Here is a 14,610-nt window from a genome sequence, read left to right on the forward strand (position 1 = left end):
ATGTTAGTCTGCATACTCCTCCGAAACGGGTGGACCGATTCTCATGAAATTTTCTGTGCATATCGGGTAAGTCTGAGAATCGGCCAACATCTATTTTTCATATGTACCACGGGCGAAGCCGGGGCGGACCGCTAGTATATATATATATATATATATATATATATATATATATATATATATATATATATATATATATGTACTAATTGTGACACACAATTCAATATCCAAATAAAAAAAATATGTGCGTGTACTAGTGTACACACGTAAGAAGTGAAACTTCTTTCTGACCTTATTTTTCAAAAAATAATTTACTATATGCAACTTTACAGAAATACGTCAATCACGCGTGGTAGGGATAAAAACAAGATGGCGCGTAACGGAAAAATGTTACACTTAATTTTTTTCCAACCCCGATAAAGAAGTTTCACTTCAAAAATGGCGCTATTTAAAAATGTTAATTGAGCTATTAACAGCAGCTGATCATTTTCCATTTTCATTAGAGACAATAAATTAATTAAATAGTTTGGAAAATCCAAAAGTGCACGCCTCATAATTTTTTTTAATAATATTATTTTTGTTTATTTAATAACAATTAAACCACATCGAATCAGACCCTGAAAAATGAAAGGGTTCTATTCCTGAGCATACTCAAGCGTAAGAGAAAAAAAAAGACTCGATTAGTAAAGTATTTCGGTCGCTATCGTGTTAACAAGAAAATCCTCCGCACATACAGACACACGGACGTCCAAGACAGAACTTTTTTAAACTGTTTTTTAACTAGTTTAAATAACAAAAATGACATCAAAAATATCATGAATGTTAAAAATAGTGTTTTTTCTTAATATGTGTGTGTATGTATTATCTTACAAGTGCAATGTATGATACATAAAGACATTTTAAGTTTGAAAAATCAGATGTTTTGCGCGAAGTGACAGTAGTACCCACCTCAACGCTTCGCTTATAAGGCGTGCAATATACTTAAGTAACTATGTACAATCTACATATTCCATTTATTTTATTTTTTTCTTATATATCGTGTTTAATACACGCTATGCTAATGTTTGAATTAAGTATAAACAAGAAATATTTATGTATAAAAAATATTATAACTAACTAAGCTTCACAGTGTACAGCAAAGGTGTAAGGCATACTTTCCGTAATCATAGTAATGGCTAGTGAGATTAGTGTTTGTTAAATAAAGCAATATTATCTGTAGTATAGTTGATAAATAGGTCTAGGACGTGATGCTTTATTATATACCTAAGTCGTTTTCAAAATAAGTGTACATTACTACTAAATGTTTGTCCCCATAAAAAATCTTCGAAAAAAATATGGTTACGACTGAAATAAATCATTGTTAACTTTTTACAGACTAAACTTAAGCATACTGCATATCATTTCTGAATTGCGGTTCAAATTCTTACATAAATTTAATGTGAAAATAAAGTAACAAAAAAAACACCATACATTTTTTATAGTATGTGGACGACAAAGAAAACCAATATTTTTATCAGAATTTTTGTACGAAACTTCCTATTTTTTTGTATCATAATTAAAAAGCAATGTTTGAAGTGTTATATCTGATAGATTAAACTATTTAAATTACCTTAAATAAACTAAGAATGAAATATTAAAAAATGTCCCTATCAAACGTTATTATTTCGTGACACTCATTTATTGACATAATTTACCAACTTTTTGTATCACAAAGAGTAGGAATCTAACTTTAATCACTGGCAACACTGGTCATGGTACGAAAAGTAAGGTCACATTGACACGCCGCCATTTCGTTCGTCGTCCAGACACGGAAAAAGTCTGGTGTGTTGTGCTAAAACTTTATTTACATTTTCCTAACGACATATTCTCAACAAAAGTAAGTACATTTAGTACATTTTCAAGAATTAACCTACCGTAATTGTAATATACTTAAATTATGACTACAGTAATAGATTACGCTTTCAATCTAATGGTAAATGTGATTATGTTTTGTGCAAAAGTATTTTTTAGGTTATTTTTTACATGTTACTGACGAACAATTTCTTGACATTTACTGACGTCAGGTAATTGTAGACGGTAAAGCTGTGGTCTCATGTGTAAAGTATGAAAATAAGATATTAAAATGTGTGTTAAAATGTAACGAATAAAAATAAAGGAGAAAAACAATAAATCCTTACAGATTATTTTTTGTAATATATACACATACTCCAGATAATTTTAAAGAAAACTGAATATCTTTATTAATAGCTATTAATAGGTTACCGCGCGCAAAATTAGATGAATAAAAAAATATTTGTCATGGTACAAAATGCTTTATTTTTTTTATTTAATGCTACACAAAAAGTCTAAATATTTATTCATTAAGTACTATTTGTTTTGATTTCATCTTCCTTATTCTAGTGGCGGCTCAGTAGCCTAGTGGGTAGTGCATCTGCCTGCGAACCTCGGGGTTGTGGGTTCGATTTCCACCCAGAGCAAACATTTATGTGATGAGCATTTGTGTTTGCCTTGTGTCTGAGTGTTATTTATCTATGTATGTACCTATTTATATATGTAAATATATCAGCTGATTGGTACCCATAGCACAAGCTTACTACAAGCTTAATTTGGGATCAGATGGCCGTGTGTGAAATGTCCCCATATATTATATTATTATGTCTCTCTCCATAATACACGGGTACCACCAGAAGGAAGATACCCGGTCCTTTGGAAGGCTTACGTGGGGACACAGGTCCAACACGCAGAGGCCCTTTAGAGAATTTAATGTGTTGTGGGACACCAGCCGCAGCCTGCCCATGTCTGCACTATAGAGATACAGCCCTGGGCAGTCCACGGCCAATGTAGGACTATTGCAGAAAAATGGAATGAACAAAACTGGGTTATGGAAGGGGGTGTTAGATGGACTGGTACATTGGTTCTATGGGGACTATGGACGTCTGCCTTTTCAATATTAAAAATTGGAAATAATGGCAGACGGTGACTCGCCAGTTCGGTCGATGGGCTCTCAAAAAGGTTACCTAGAATGGCAACAAGGGGGCAACATCAGCTGAACGGCTAGGGGTGTAGAGAGGTGCGGCACCGGTTTCACCATCGCGGGCCCGCGGGCCCGGAGCGGGTTTCCCCTCTATTACGCCATTAGACACTTCCACCCCCGAGCATATAGCTCTGGCGGCTCCACTCTGGACGGCCAACAAAGGCAAGCCAGAGGTGGGGGATCCTGAACCTTGTCATTGTTCACTCCGAACTGCCAATGGGACAGTCCGAAGGTGAGGACAAGGGCCTCCCCAGGGAGCGCTCGGTTCCCGCGGGGTCGCTTCTCCCCGACACCTCGCCACAAGGTGCCCTGCGGGGTGACTGACTGCACGGTTGGGGTTTAATCTTCTTCCCTTACCATATCAGCCAGACGGTCCGATGGACTTATTTGGGTAAAATTACGTTACAGAAGGTAGAATTCAATGTTACGACATGCAAATGTATGAAATGGACAGGCCATACTTTTTAAACAATGATGTAGAGTTAGTAAAGTCAGGGCTTAGGGACTTGACTTTTCCGGGGATCTGATTACAGCGCTTTTTTACAGTGAAAGCGGAGCAGTGAGTTTTGGCCTCCAATTTTACATGTGGTTTCTGATGGGACAACGCTTGCCTTCTTCTTGCCTTGCGATCCTTACTTTTATTTTTATTTTTATTAAAAATATATCTAACAGCTTCTTTTAGTTTCAGAATGCCGCTAACCGGTGCCGAACGGCAAAAAAAATACATTGAGGAACTAAAAAAGAATAACCCAGAAAAATATGAAGAGAAAAGGATAAAACATCTTGAAAAAGTAAAACAACGACAAAGAAAAATAACAGAACTAAATGATAGTGAAAAAGAAGCTCGAAGACAAAAATGGAAAGAAGCCAATCACAGAAGAAAAGAAAAGAAAAAGCAAACAGAAAAGCTAAAAAAGGAAGAAGATATAAGGCGAAAAAGAGAAATCTATGCAGCTAAACGAGTACTATACCTGAAAGCAGAAAATAGGAAACTTAGGCAGGAAAATGAAAAACTTCACGAAAAGGTAAACAGAATGATGAAAAGAATGGTTGTAATGAAAAAACGTATTTATAGAAACAAAATACAGTGTAAACTCTATATAACGACACTCCATTTAACGTCAAACTCCGTATAACGTCAAGATTTCTCGACTTTGGTTGGTTTATATTGTTGTCTATACAATAATACACTCCATATAGCATCACGCTCACTCTAATTAACGACCACAATAAGACATTACAACTAGGAACTAGGACTAGGAAGTACTGACTAAGTTGCCGAAATCAATGAAGATGTAGTTGTTTACATTCTTTTTTACTGACATACCGAAGATTCTCAGAAATGCAGTCGTAGAAAAATAAAGAAAAAATTCTGCATGCCAAAGAAGATGGACGATCTGCCAAAAAATTGAAGAAACCTCAATACGAAGACCTTGATCAAGCGATGATAACATGGTTTCATAGGCAATGTCAAAATAATATTCCTGTCTCGGGACCAATCATGCAATTTTCCCTTTCTCTCCATTTAACGACCACTCTCTATAACGTCGAAAAATGCACGGTCCCTTAAGTGACGTTATATAGAGTTTACACTGTATGTATAAATTTATAAAGACTAGAAAAAATTCGATCACGAGGCGGGACTCGAACCCGCATCCTTTCGCGCCATTCCGGGGCGGATGCCTGACCAACTCAGCCACTCGTGACCCGCCAAAACAATCGAATTTATTCTGTTCTTTCAGTTTTGTGTCCCAGGGACACACCGCGCGCCATCTATTGAAATGATTAACAACCATCTCAACCAATATGAAACACTTTTCAGTGAATACAATATTGTGACGATGGAACACGACCTTTATTTTGTTGAAATTGATATTTTGGCTTTATGAATGCTTTATATTTATAAAAATGCTTTATATTTATAAAGCATTTTAATGCCATAAAACCAAAATATCAATTTCAACAACAAAATATGTATTGAAGAACTCAAAGGTAAAAACTAAAAATCGAAATCTAGTCACAGCCACAGATAACCAGCCTAGCCTAGCCTGCACAAAGCAATATTCCTGAAGAAAAAGATAAAGCAACTCCAATGTCAAAAGCTAGCAGTTTTGTCGAAGAGATTTTTGTTAGAGAAGAGGATAAAGATACCACTGCAGACACAAACAACGAAAAAAGAATACTCAAAAAGGTGGTTGATAACGATCTTGTAAAGAAATATAGTTTTACTTCCAAACTAACAACAACTTTAGGATTAAAGGGACGAATTAGAAATGATGTTACAAAGAAAGAGGCCACAGAAAAAGACAATATAAAAAAAATTCAGGAGTTCTTTATACGCGACGACGTCAGCCGTGCCACCGCAGGCCGAAAAGAATGTAAAACCACAGGTAAAACGCTTAAAAAAGATAAACAACAGAAACGTTTTCTTTTAGATTCCATGAAAAACCTGCACGCCAAATATGTATAAATCGGAAGGTGGAAAAGACTACATTTACTCGGTATATGGTACGGGAGCTATTAACGTTGAAAAAGAAGTCATTTTAGTATAGTTGGTTTTTTGATATATTGTTCCTCTAGCTATTTCGGTTAGAGTCCGCGCAGTCTGGCTGGCCGGAGTGGTTGCGTTCAGTAGTGCGCATCTTATCTGCACAGGAAATTATCCTAAATTTAAAGTCATTTTTTAACGCGTAATTTTTAAACTTTTGCCTTTAGATAGATCCATCAATCATAATTTTTTTATTGCAAGACGTTTTTATCGTTGTTAAATAGGTGCCAGACGCAATTTTTAATTTCGTTTTTATAAAAAATTCAAATGATTTTAGAATGTCTGTAAATTTCATATTATGTTCTTCAAACATAATATAATCTAAAATTAATTAGCCAGACGCTAATTCGATTGTTAAGTATTAAAAAATGAGTATAAATAAAAAAAAGTAATTATGCATGCAGCTCATCAGCTAGTGTATTTTAATTATGCGACAGGAAATAATTGCAAGAATACAATATTATTTACACTTGTTCTTATAAATTAAAAAGTTAAAATGAAAAAAAAAACATAAAAGTGAAAAATAAATTAAAGTTACCATACATTAAAAAGAATGGAATAAAAACTATATCAATGAAGGTTAAACAATTACATTGTTAAATTTAAAAAGCCATCTTCATAATCATCATCATCATCATCTTCCCTCTCACTGTCAGAATTATTTATGTTATCGTCTAAGCCGTCTAAGGAATTGTTATAATTGTTTTCCAATATTCCATTATCTGTAACAAAAAAAATAATAATTCATTTATTCAAAGTAAAAAGATTTGTTCGTTATTATATAATAATTTAGTTTTTCTTGATTAATGTTCTATTCAATACTTACTTTGAATAATAACATCTACAACTGTGGAAGGTGATTGCTCTCCCTCAAACCAAACAAAATCGTATTTATCTTTGTTGATGGTCCAACCAGAAGCAACTGGAGATAAAGCTGTCGGTTGTTTTTGGTGTGCATTTCTCCATAGCTTAGTCACATAGCGAACCCTTAATAAATGTTGAAACAATTCAGCTTTACAGGGTGGTAAACTGGAAGAGTCGAAGTTTCGAAATTTTTTTGCAAAGTTTTCTTATGGTGTGCTATGGCTGGTGTGTAATCACACCCGGTGATCGCGTGGAAGCATGGCAAAGATTTACATAAAGATACTCCAAGTATTCGGTATATTTCATTAACGTTTATATATCGCTGATGATTTCCTACACCCATATCCATCCAGATTTTCAAAGATGATTTCAAGTCTAAAATCTATTTTTTAATGGCACTCATTTTTTAATTTTTACAAGTCAGTTCCTAGAACCATAAATAATCCGGAAAGTAGCTGACGTCTTACATGGAAAACTCCTACTACTCACACCTCTTTTGCTCATAAATTCTTCTCTTTCCTGGTTCCTTACTTATTTAATAAAATCAACATTAAATTAAATATTCTTAAAATGATTAGATGGAAATTAAAAAAGTCGAAGAGTTTTTGAAATTGGAAGCGAGACAACTAGAAAATTAGTTTCAATATTGATGTACACACATCCACATACACATACACAACACACACACACACACACACACACACACACACACACACACACACACACCAAACACGACACACACACGTGAACACACACACACTCGCATGTTTAAGTTTGTATTGAATTTAACTAAAGTAGTTAGCATGAATTTATATAGCTAGTATACTAGCGGTCCGCCCCGGCTTCACCGGCTTCACCCGTGGTACCTACATGTTTAAACTATCCTATCTCTCAAGTTGGATCGAACTGCACATGGTGTGCGAATTTTATTATAATCGGTTAAATGGTTTAGGAGTCCATTGAGGACAAACATTGTGACACGAGATTTATATATATACATATATTAGTATCAGCATCGCATCTGTGCGAAGCCAGGGCGGGTCGCTAGTTGAGTAATAAAAAAAATTGTTTTGTATAGAAGATTGTTGATGTACCCTTATAGTTTATTTTTAACCTAAGGAATAAAATGTACCAATGGAAGGTACTTATTCCCACAACACAGGGAATCCTAGAGTAGGAACAATTCAATTTCTATGCATCTTATATTTTCGAAAAAAAAAAGTTATTGTTTATTGTTATTTAATTTTCGCGGCCGACCCTTTCTATCTGTCTTGCACTTTAAACTATCTCTCCATATACACAATCATCAAATTGTTATACTTACCTACTTTCACTACGTTTTTATTTGTACATATTTAATACTTAACAATCGAATTAGCGTCTGGCTAATTAATTTTAGATTATATTATGTTTGAAGAACATAATATGAAATTTACAGACATTCTAAAATAATTTGAATTTTTTATAAAAACGAAATTAAAAATTGCGTCTGGCACCTATTTAACAACGAAAAAAACGTCTTGCAATAAAAAAATTATGATTGATGGATCTATCTAAAGGCAAAAGTTTAAAAATTACGCGTTAAAAAATGACTTTAAATTAAGGATAATTTCCTGTGCAGATAAGATGCGCACTACTGAACGCAACCACTCCGGCCAGCCAGACTGCGCGGACTCTAACCGAAATAGCAAGAGGAACAATATATCAAAAAACCAACTATACTAAAATTCTCACTTGTCAACGTTGGTAGCTCCTATACGAATAGACCATTTTAAGTCGTATAGTTCCATCCTTAAAAGCTGTACACATGTATTCTGATGGCCCCGCCACACAATACAAACAGAAAAAGAACTTTTATCTTTTTAGTAAAAAATTTGAAGATTTGGATTATGCTTCCTGGTCCTTTTTCGAAGCATCCAATGGGAAAGGGGCGGCAGATGGTGTTAGGGTTGTTGAGGATTCCTCTTCCGCTTCCTCATAATGCGGAAGTTCCGCAATATTTTGGGTTCCACAACCGTTACCGCATCCTCAAAAATAAAAATAAAAAATTCCTCTTCCGCTATCGCTTCCTCAAAATTTTGAGGAAAGTCATGAGGATGCCGTATCTATGGCAACGCACTCGCTACGCGCAGCGCTATGCCAGGCCAGTTCGATCGGGCGGTGAATATACAAAGCCTATACCTATGTATACTTTTGGAGTCACGAGCATATAACTCGACAAAACCTAATCTATCTAAAACTCGACTTGATTTTAATTTCCTATCATCCTCATCCGCTTCCTCTTCCGCTTCCTCATCCTCATCCTCTTCCTCAAAAAAATATCCTCATCCTCATCCGCATCCCCTAAATTTGCGTGTGAAAATTCCTCTTCCTCCTCCTCTTCCTCATAATCACTTCCTCAACAACCCAAGATGGTGTGGGGGGAGCAGTAAAAATAACTTTGGATAATCTTGTATCTCGTTAAAATTTAAATCGTCGATCGTTAAAATTTAAATAGGTATTATACTCACATATTAATGTGAGTATATATTTTTAAAGTACGAATAAGTATATGTTTTTAAGTGTTTGAATTATTAAATTAATTATGTAATTTATAAATGTTTAATAAATTATTGATATTTAATTATTATTAATTGAAATTAATAGATTTTGTTATTTAGAAGAGCGTTGTCATGTATTTAAAGGGAATTGAAAATAATTGTGGGTTGTAAAAAGAGTAGCTATACAATTTCAAACGTGACTGTATATTGAAATTCGCGGGTCTTCATTTTAGTACAGGAGACGGAAAAAAACTGGAGAGCCAATCGTGTTTTTGATTTTGTTTATTTTTATTTTTCAGGATAAGGATGATAGGGAATCAACAAGCAGCGAGCAAGATAACATTGTGCCTTCTTCTTTAGAGATTGAATATATCTCAATACCAAGGGAGGAACCAAGTGAAAGTACACAGCCTCCAGTTAAAAACGAGTCACGGCGGAAAAAAATCCGTTCGAGTGGAGAGCACAAATACTTACAAGAAGCTGTCAATAGAGATCTACCTGTAGAAGACAGATTTGATATTTTTGCAAAGAGCGTTGCAGTACAGTTAAGAGAATTATCCTTTGAGAGAAGTATGATTGCTCAAACAAGAATACAGAATATTTTGAGTGAGCTTGCGATCGAAAACTATGCATACAGTAATATGTCGGCTTCCAGTGAAACCGATAACCTCATCATCTAAATCGAGCGAGATTCCAACAGTGTTCTATTCATGTTTTGTCTGACCCCAATTTTTTAAGGATAATATTTATTTATGTAGGTACCAATGGCAATAGAGTGAAGTGACTGCATGTCGTGAATTCCTCGAGTCCGATTTTAAACCTAAATTAAAATGACTCCTACTACTTTTTCCCTACTACTACATAATATATTAACCCATTGAGCCCCGAACGGCCCGATCGGTCCACGACACAATAGATTTTCTATTGTGTCTGTGATTCCGGGGCCTGAGTTATATTGTTATAGGGTGGAATCGATCTTTTTTTTTTATATTTCAGATTTTTAGACTTTGATAACTATAGCTTTTATTGTGACGTGGTAATTAATAATCACGTAGTTGCGACAATAATGCTTGAATTTTAGTTCAATTACAAAGGAATAATCGAAGTTATTGACTTGTATGATTATGATGAAGAAAAACTGTTAATTTCTTTGATAGACCGGGAGACACTGACACAAAATATTCAATATTTTGTGTCAGTAACTCCCGGCCTATGGTACTGATGTAACTTTATTAAGGTATTATAGGTATAAGGTTGAAATAAAAACACCATTAAAACTTCTATAGTTTATTTCTTCAAACAACAGTATCCTAATTCACTTTAAATAGAATATGAAGCTTTGGAGTGAACATAGAACATGGAATGTAACATTTTGTTACTGCATATTATTTACACCGTCGAACGACATCACATATTTCTCTATTTGATAAATTTTACCGCACAGCGTTCCATATAATGATTTGTGCAAAAAAAACGAGCGAAAAATACTTTTATTTATTATGTATTTCATAATCTTCTAACAATATGGCTTTTTTCAACACGTTAAATTTTGTAATCGATATACACGACATTAACTATTAACAACTTAATAATACAATAATATCTTACAAGGATGGACGCGACGTTCCAACCTTCGGTTATCAAGAAACAAATCGAGTATAAACAATTATTTTATTGAAACAATAAATACACATTGCACACAGATTAAAACATAAATAATATTTAATCTAAGTATTTAATATACAATTTAAACATTGCACATGTGTAGTGTCTGTGAAGACGCGCGCGGCGTGACGTCATAGTGCATACGCATCATGAAAAGTCTGTCTGTCTCTCTCGCGCGCAGACTAGCTTATGAGGGTGAAGGGGACAATTATTGTTTTTATGTTGCAATTGTTTATAATTACAGGGTGATGTAATTTAAACAAAGACGTTCGGTATATCTACTATTAGTCAGTTCAATAAAGAAACGAATCTTCAATGGCGGCCAAAGCTGACTTTGACAGATGGTAGGATCATCAAAAAAGAAAATAAAAATAACGTAAATTGATAATTATTTTATTAATTATTTCAAATTGTTTGTTGACAAACTTTTTTGTTATTGTATTTGTGTATTTATATGAATTATCATATTTACGTATACAGAATGTAATAAAATCCCCATAATACTTGTAATAAGCCCATAAAACTGAACAACTTTTCCCAAAGAACATATTTTATCAAATTCCAATAAAACATTATTTACTTTCGCAAATGCATAATTGTCATTGTAAATTTATGATAAAAACTATTAAAGGGAAAATCAAATACATTTTAGTGATTTTATTTTTCCATTTTTTTTTTGCATACCGTACGGCCGTGTGTGAGCGAGAGGGAATGATAAGCGCCGCCATTGAAGATTCGTTTCTTTAAAGAACTAACTAATACTAACTATATTCGACGAGATACTTCGCGGCACGCGGATAAGAATATTTTTTTACTTTATCTAGGTTAATTAATTATGTAATCATTTTAATAAGTTTTGTAAACAAAATGTAAACGCCGTAAGTCAAAATTTTCATACATAGCTGAACAATACAGCTTTTATTGTAATGTAGCCTTATCTCTTACGTGCTAGGGTTTCGCTTGTATTGTTTCTTGTGAGTGAGCGCACGTGTTATTTGTATTGTTTATATCGTTATTTTGAATATGACATGAAATTTAATTATTATTTGATAATTGAATGATTATCAATATTACAATTGATTATGAGAATAAATAATTAAGTTCATCGATGAGTTACTTTTAAATTGTAATTTTACATGTAAATTATGAGAGCTTTCATAATTATATTTATCTACAACGCACTCATTTTACAATTCAAGTCTACAATAATTAAACTAGAGTCGCATTTATTTTTGAACATACTGTTTAGTAAAATTGCATATATGTGTGAGTACTGTGAAGATGCCAGCTTTCCTTAATCGGCCAGTAAATAATAAGGGAGATCATTGATATAATATACTAAGCACAAGAAGGGTCCTAAAATAGATCCCTGTGGAACACCAATGTTAATTGATGCACCGCTAGAACGTTCTCCATTAATGCTGGGGCCACACTAACGTCTAACGTCTAATGCCCTTTAAGCCTTTATGGCGATAATTATTCCGATAATTTTTAAGGCGTTAAGTGGGTGGCTACACTTGAACGGTCAACGTGAATGCCGATTGTTGGCGATAAAAACGGCGTTAATTTTACTAAAATTCTAGCAAGATGGACGTAGTGTGACCGCTTCATTGCGTTAATTCTCGCGATAAAGCTATCGCCTCGCCAAACGGCAATGTTAATGCCGTTGTTAAATAATACTGGCTACACCTAAAGTTAACGTCCATTATCGCGTTAATTAATGGCATTTCCCGTTAGTGTGGCCCTAGCATAACAACTACAGTTTGTATCCTATCATACAGGTATGAGGCTATGAGGTTCTGAGCTTGTCCTTTAATCCCATAGTGACTAAGTTTACACAATAAAGTACAATGTTCAACGCAGTCAAATGCCTTGGAGAGGGAGGAAACCAGAGGAAACAGTGACAACTATATTGACAACTACTCATCCACAAAAATATTAAATCAAAAGTTAACGTCTAACCTCCGTCTAACAATATAATATAATCTGTAGTATAGTTGATGAATAGTGCAAGTGACTTAGATCATTACTTAATGATCTAAGGCAAGTGAATAGAAATCGCTACTATATTTTACTAAGCGACAAGTCAACCTGACAGCCTGGCAAATGACAAGTTGGACTAACAAAGAGAATACAAAGGTTTATTCCCGTTTTATTCCTCTGAGACAAATACAGCCTAATGTTAGTGACAAGTTGTACTGGCAAGTGAAGGTACGTAGTTGGTAATTTAAACAGTAATTTACGTCATTATGGCTGCGGGAAAGTGGGATTCGGAAACAACTATGAAGTTCATCAAGGAATTTAAATCCTACGAATGTTTATGGAACCCAAAAACGGTTTTGTATAAACATAAACTCACTAGAAATGCCGCATATAAGAAAATAGTCACAGAGATGAACATTTCTGGATTCGGAGTGCCTGAGGCGAGAAAGAAAATGCGAACACTTAGGTCAACCTATTATCAGGAAAAGAAAAAGATTCAAAATTCAATGCGGTCAGGTCTAGGACGTGATGCTATTTATATACCAAATTTGAATTGGTACATGGAAATGGATAGTTTGTTGAGTGATATAAATGAAAGTCGCAGATCTATAGAAAATGTAAGTATCAATGAAGAGACGGCCGGCGAAAAACTAGTAGTAGAGCAGAGCGAAATGTGTCATGTGGAGGGGTCAGGGGATAGTTGCGCATGGGTACTGTCGCGCTCATAATAAAATAATTATGTACCTAGGTACATAAAAGGGTATTTAGATAATGGCTAAATAAATTTAATGAGATTGTTAAGTTTAGTACTCTAGCACAAAATATAATTGTGAGTTAAAATTTAAATAGGTATTATAGTTACTCACATATAATGGGAGTATATTTTAAAGTAGTTACTTACGAATAGGAATAAGTATATACCTAACTATTATGTTTTTAAGTGTTTGATTTATTTAATTAATTAGGTAATTTATAATTGTTTAGTAGTTATTGATATTTAATTATTATTAATTGAAATTAATAGATTTTGTTATTTAGAAGAGCGTTGTCATGTTTTATAGGGAATAGAAAATAATTGTGGGTTGTAAAAAGAGTAGCTATACAATTTCATACGTGACTGTACATTGAAATTCGAAGGTCTTCATTTTAGTACAGGAGATGGAAAAAAACTGGAGAGCCAATGATTTTTGTTTATTTTTATTTTTCAGGATAAGGATGATAGGGAATCAACAAGCAGCGGACAAGATAACATTGTACCTTCTTCTTTAGAGATTGAATATATCTCAATACCAAAGGAGGAACGAAGTGAAAGTACACAGCCTCCTGTTAAAAACGAGTCACGGCGGAAAAAATTCTGTTCGAGTGGAGAGCACAAATACTTACAAGAAGCTGTCAATAGAGATCTACCTGTAGAAGACAGATTTGATATTTTTGCAAAGAGCGTTGCAGTACAGTTAAGAGAATTATCCTTTGAGAGAAGTATGATTGCTCAAACAAGAATACAGAATATTTTGAGTGAGCTTGCGATCGAAAACTATAATGCATACAGTAATATGTCGGCTTCTAGTGAAACCGATAACCTCATCTAAATCAAGGGAGATTCCAACAGTGTTCTATTCATGTTTTGTCTGACCCCAATTTTTTAAGGATAATATTTATTTATGTAGGTACAAATGGTAATAGAGTGAAGTGACTGCATGTCGCGAATTCCTCGAGTCCGATTTTAAACCTAAATTAAAATGACTCCTACTACTTTTTCCCTACTGCTACATAATATATTAACCCATTGAGCCCCGAACAGCCCGATCGGTCCACCACACAATAGATTTTCTATTGTGTGATAAGTGATAACTATAGCTTTTATTGTGACGTGGTAATTAATAATCACGTAGTTGCGACAATAATGCTTGAATTTTAGTTCAATTACAAAGAGATTAATCGAAGTTATTGACTTGTATGATTATGATGAAGAAAAACTG

The 14,610-nt window shown here is 34.1% G+C and overlaps 2 protein-coding genes across 2 annotated transcripts; both read left to right on the top strand.

Annotated features, from left to right (window-relative positions):
• Positions 1-1,798: 1,798 nt before the first annotated feature.
• LOC149898087 (uncharacterized) lies at positions 1,799-10,433 on the top strand. The gene is made up of 3 exons (XM_090115499.1): positions 1,799-1,873; positions 3,714-4,056; positions 9,283-10,433. Exons 2-3 carry the CDS (start codon positions 3,721-3,723, stop codon positions 9,661-9,663), a joined length of 717 nt encoding a protein of 238 aa, XP_089971625.1. The 5' UTR covers positions 1,799-1,873; positions 3,714-3,720; the 3' UTR covers positions 9,664-10,433.
• Positions 10,434-12,819: 2,386 nt separating this feature from the next.
• On the top strand, positions 12,820-14,469 carry LOC149898088 (uncharacterized). Its single transcript, XM_090115296.1, has 2 exons — positions 12,820-13,248; positions 13,840-14,469. Exons 1-2 carry the CDS (start codon positions 12,898-12,900, stop codon positions 14,218-14,220), a joined length of 732 nt encoding a protein of 243 aa, XP_089971422.1. The 5' UTR covers positions 12,820-12,897; the 3' UTR covers positions 14,221-14,469.
• The last annotated feature ends 141 nt before the right edge of the window (positions 14,470-14,610 follow it).

This window comes from Colias eurytheme, chromosome 23 (assembly GCF_061535395.1).
Source record: "Colias eurytheme isolate Ceu_HAF_F1 chromosome 23, ilColEury1 Martin Lab GWU primary, whole genome shotgun sequence".
Lineage (NCBI taxonomy): Eukaryota > Metazoa > Arthropoda > Insecta > Lepidoptera > Pieridae > Colias > Colias eurytheme.

Excerpts from the sequence above, each read along its gene's own strand:
- LOC149898087 (XM_090115499.1), top strand. The coding sequence starts at position 3,721 with ATGCCGCTAACCGGTGCCGAACGGCAAAAAAAATACATTGAGGAACTA. Across the intron at positions 4,057-9,282 it reads ATGAAAAACTTCACGAAAAG|GATAAGGATGATAGGGAATC; the intron begins GTAAACAGAATG and ends TTTATTTTTCAG.
- LOC149898088 (XM_090115296.1), top strand. The coding sequence starts at position 12,898 with ATGGCTGCGGGAAAGTGGGATTCGGAAACAACTATGAAGTTCATCAAG. Across the intron at positions 13,249-13,839 it reads GTCGCAGATCTATAGAAAAT|GATAAGGATGATAGGGAATC; the intron begins GTAAGTATCAAT and ends TTTATTTTTCAG.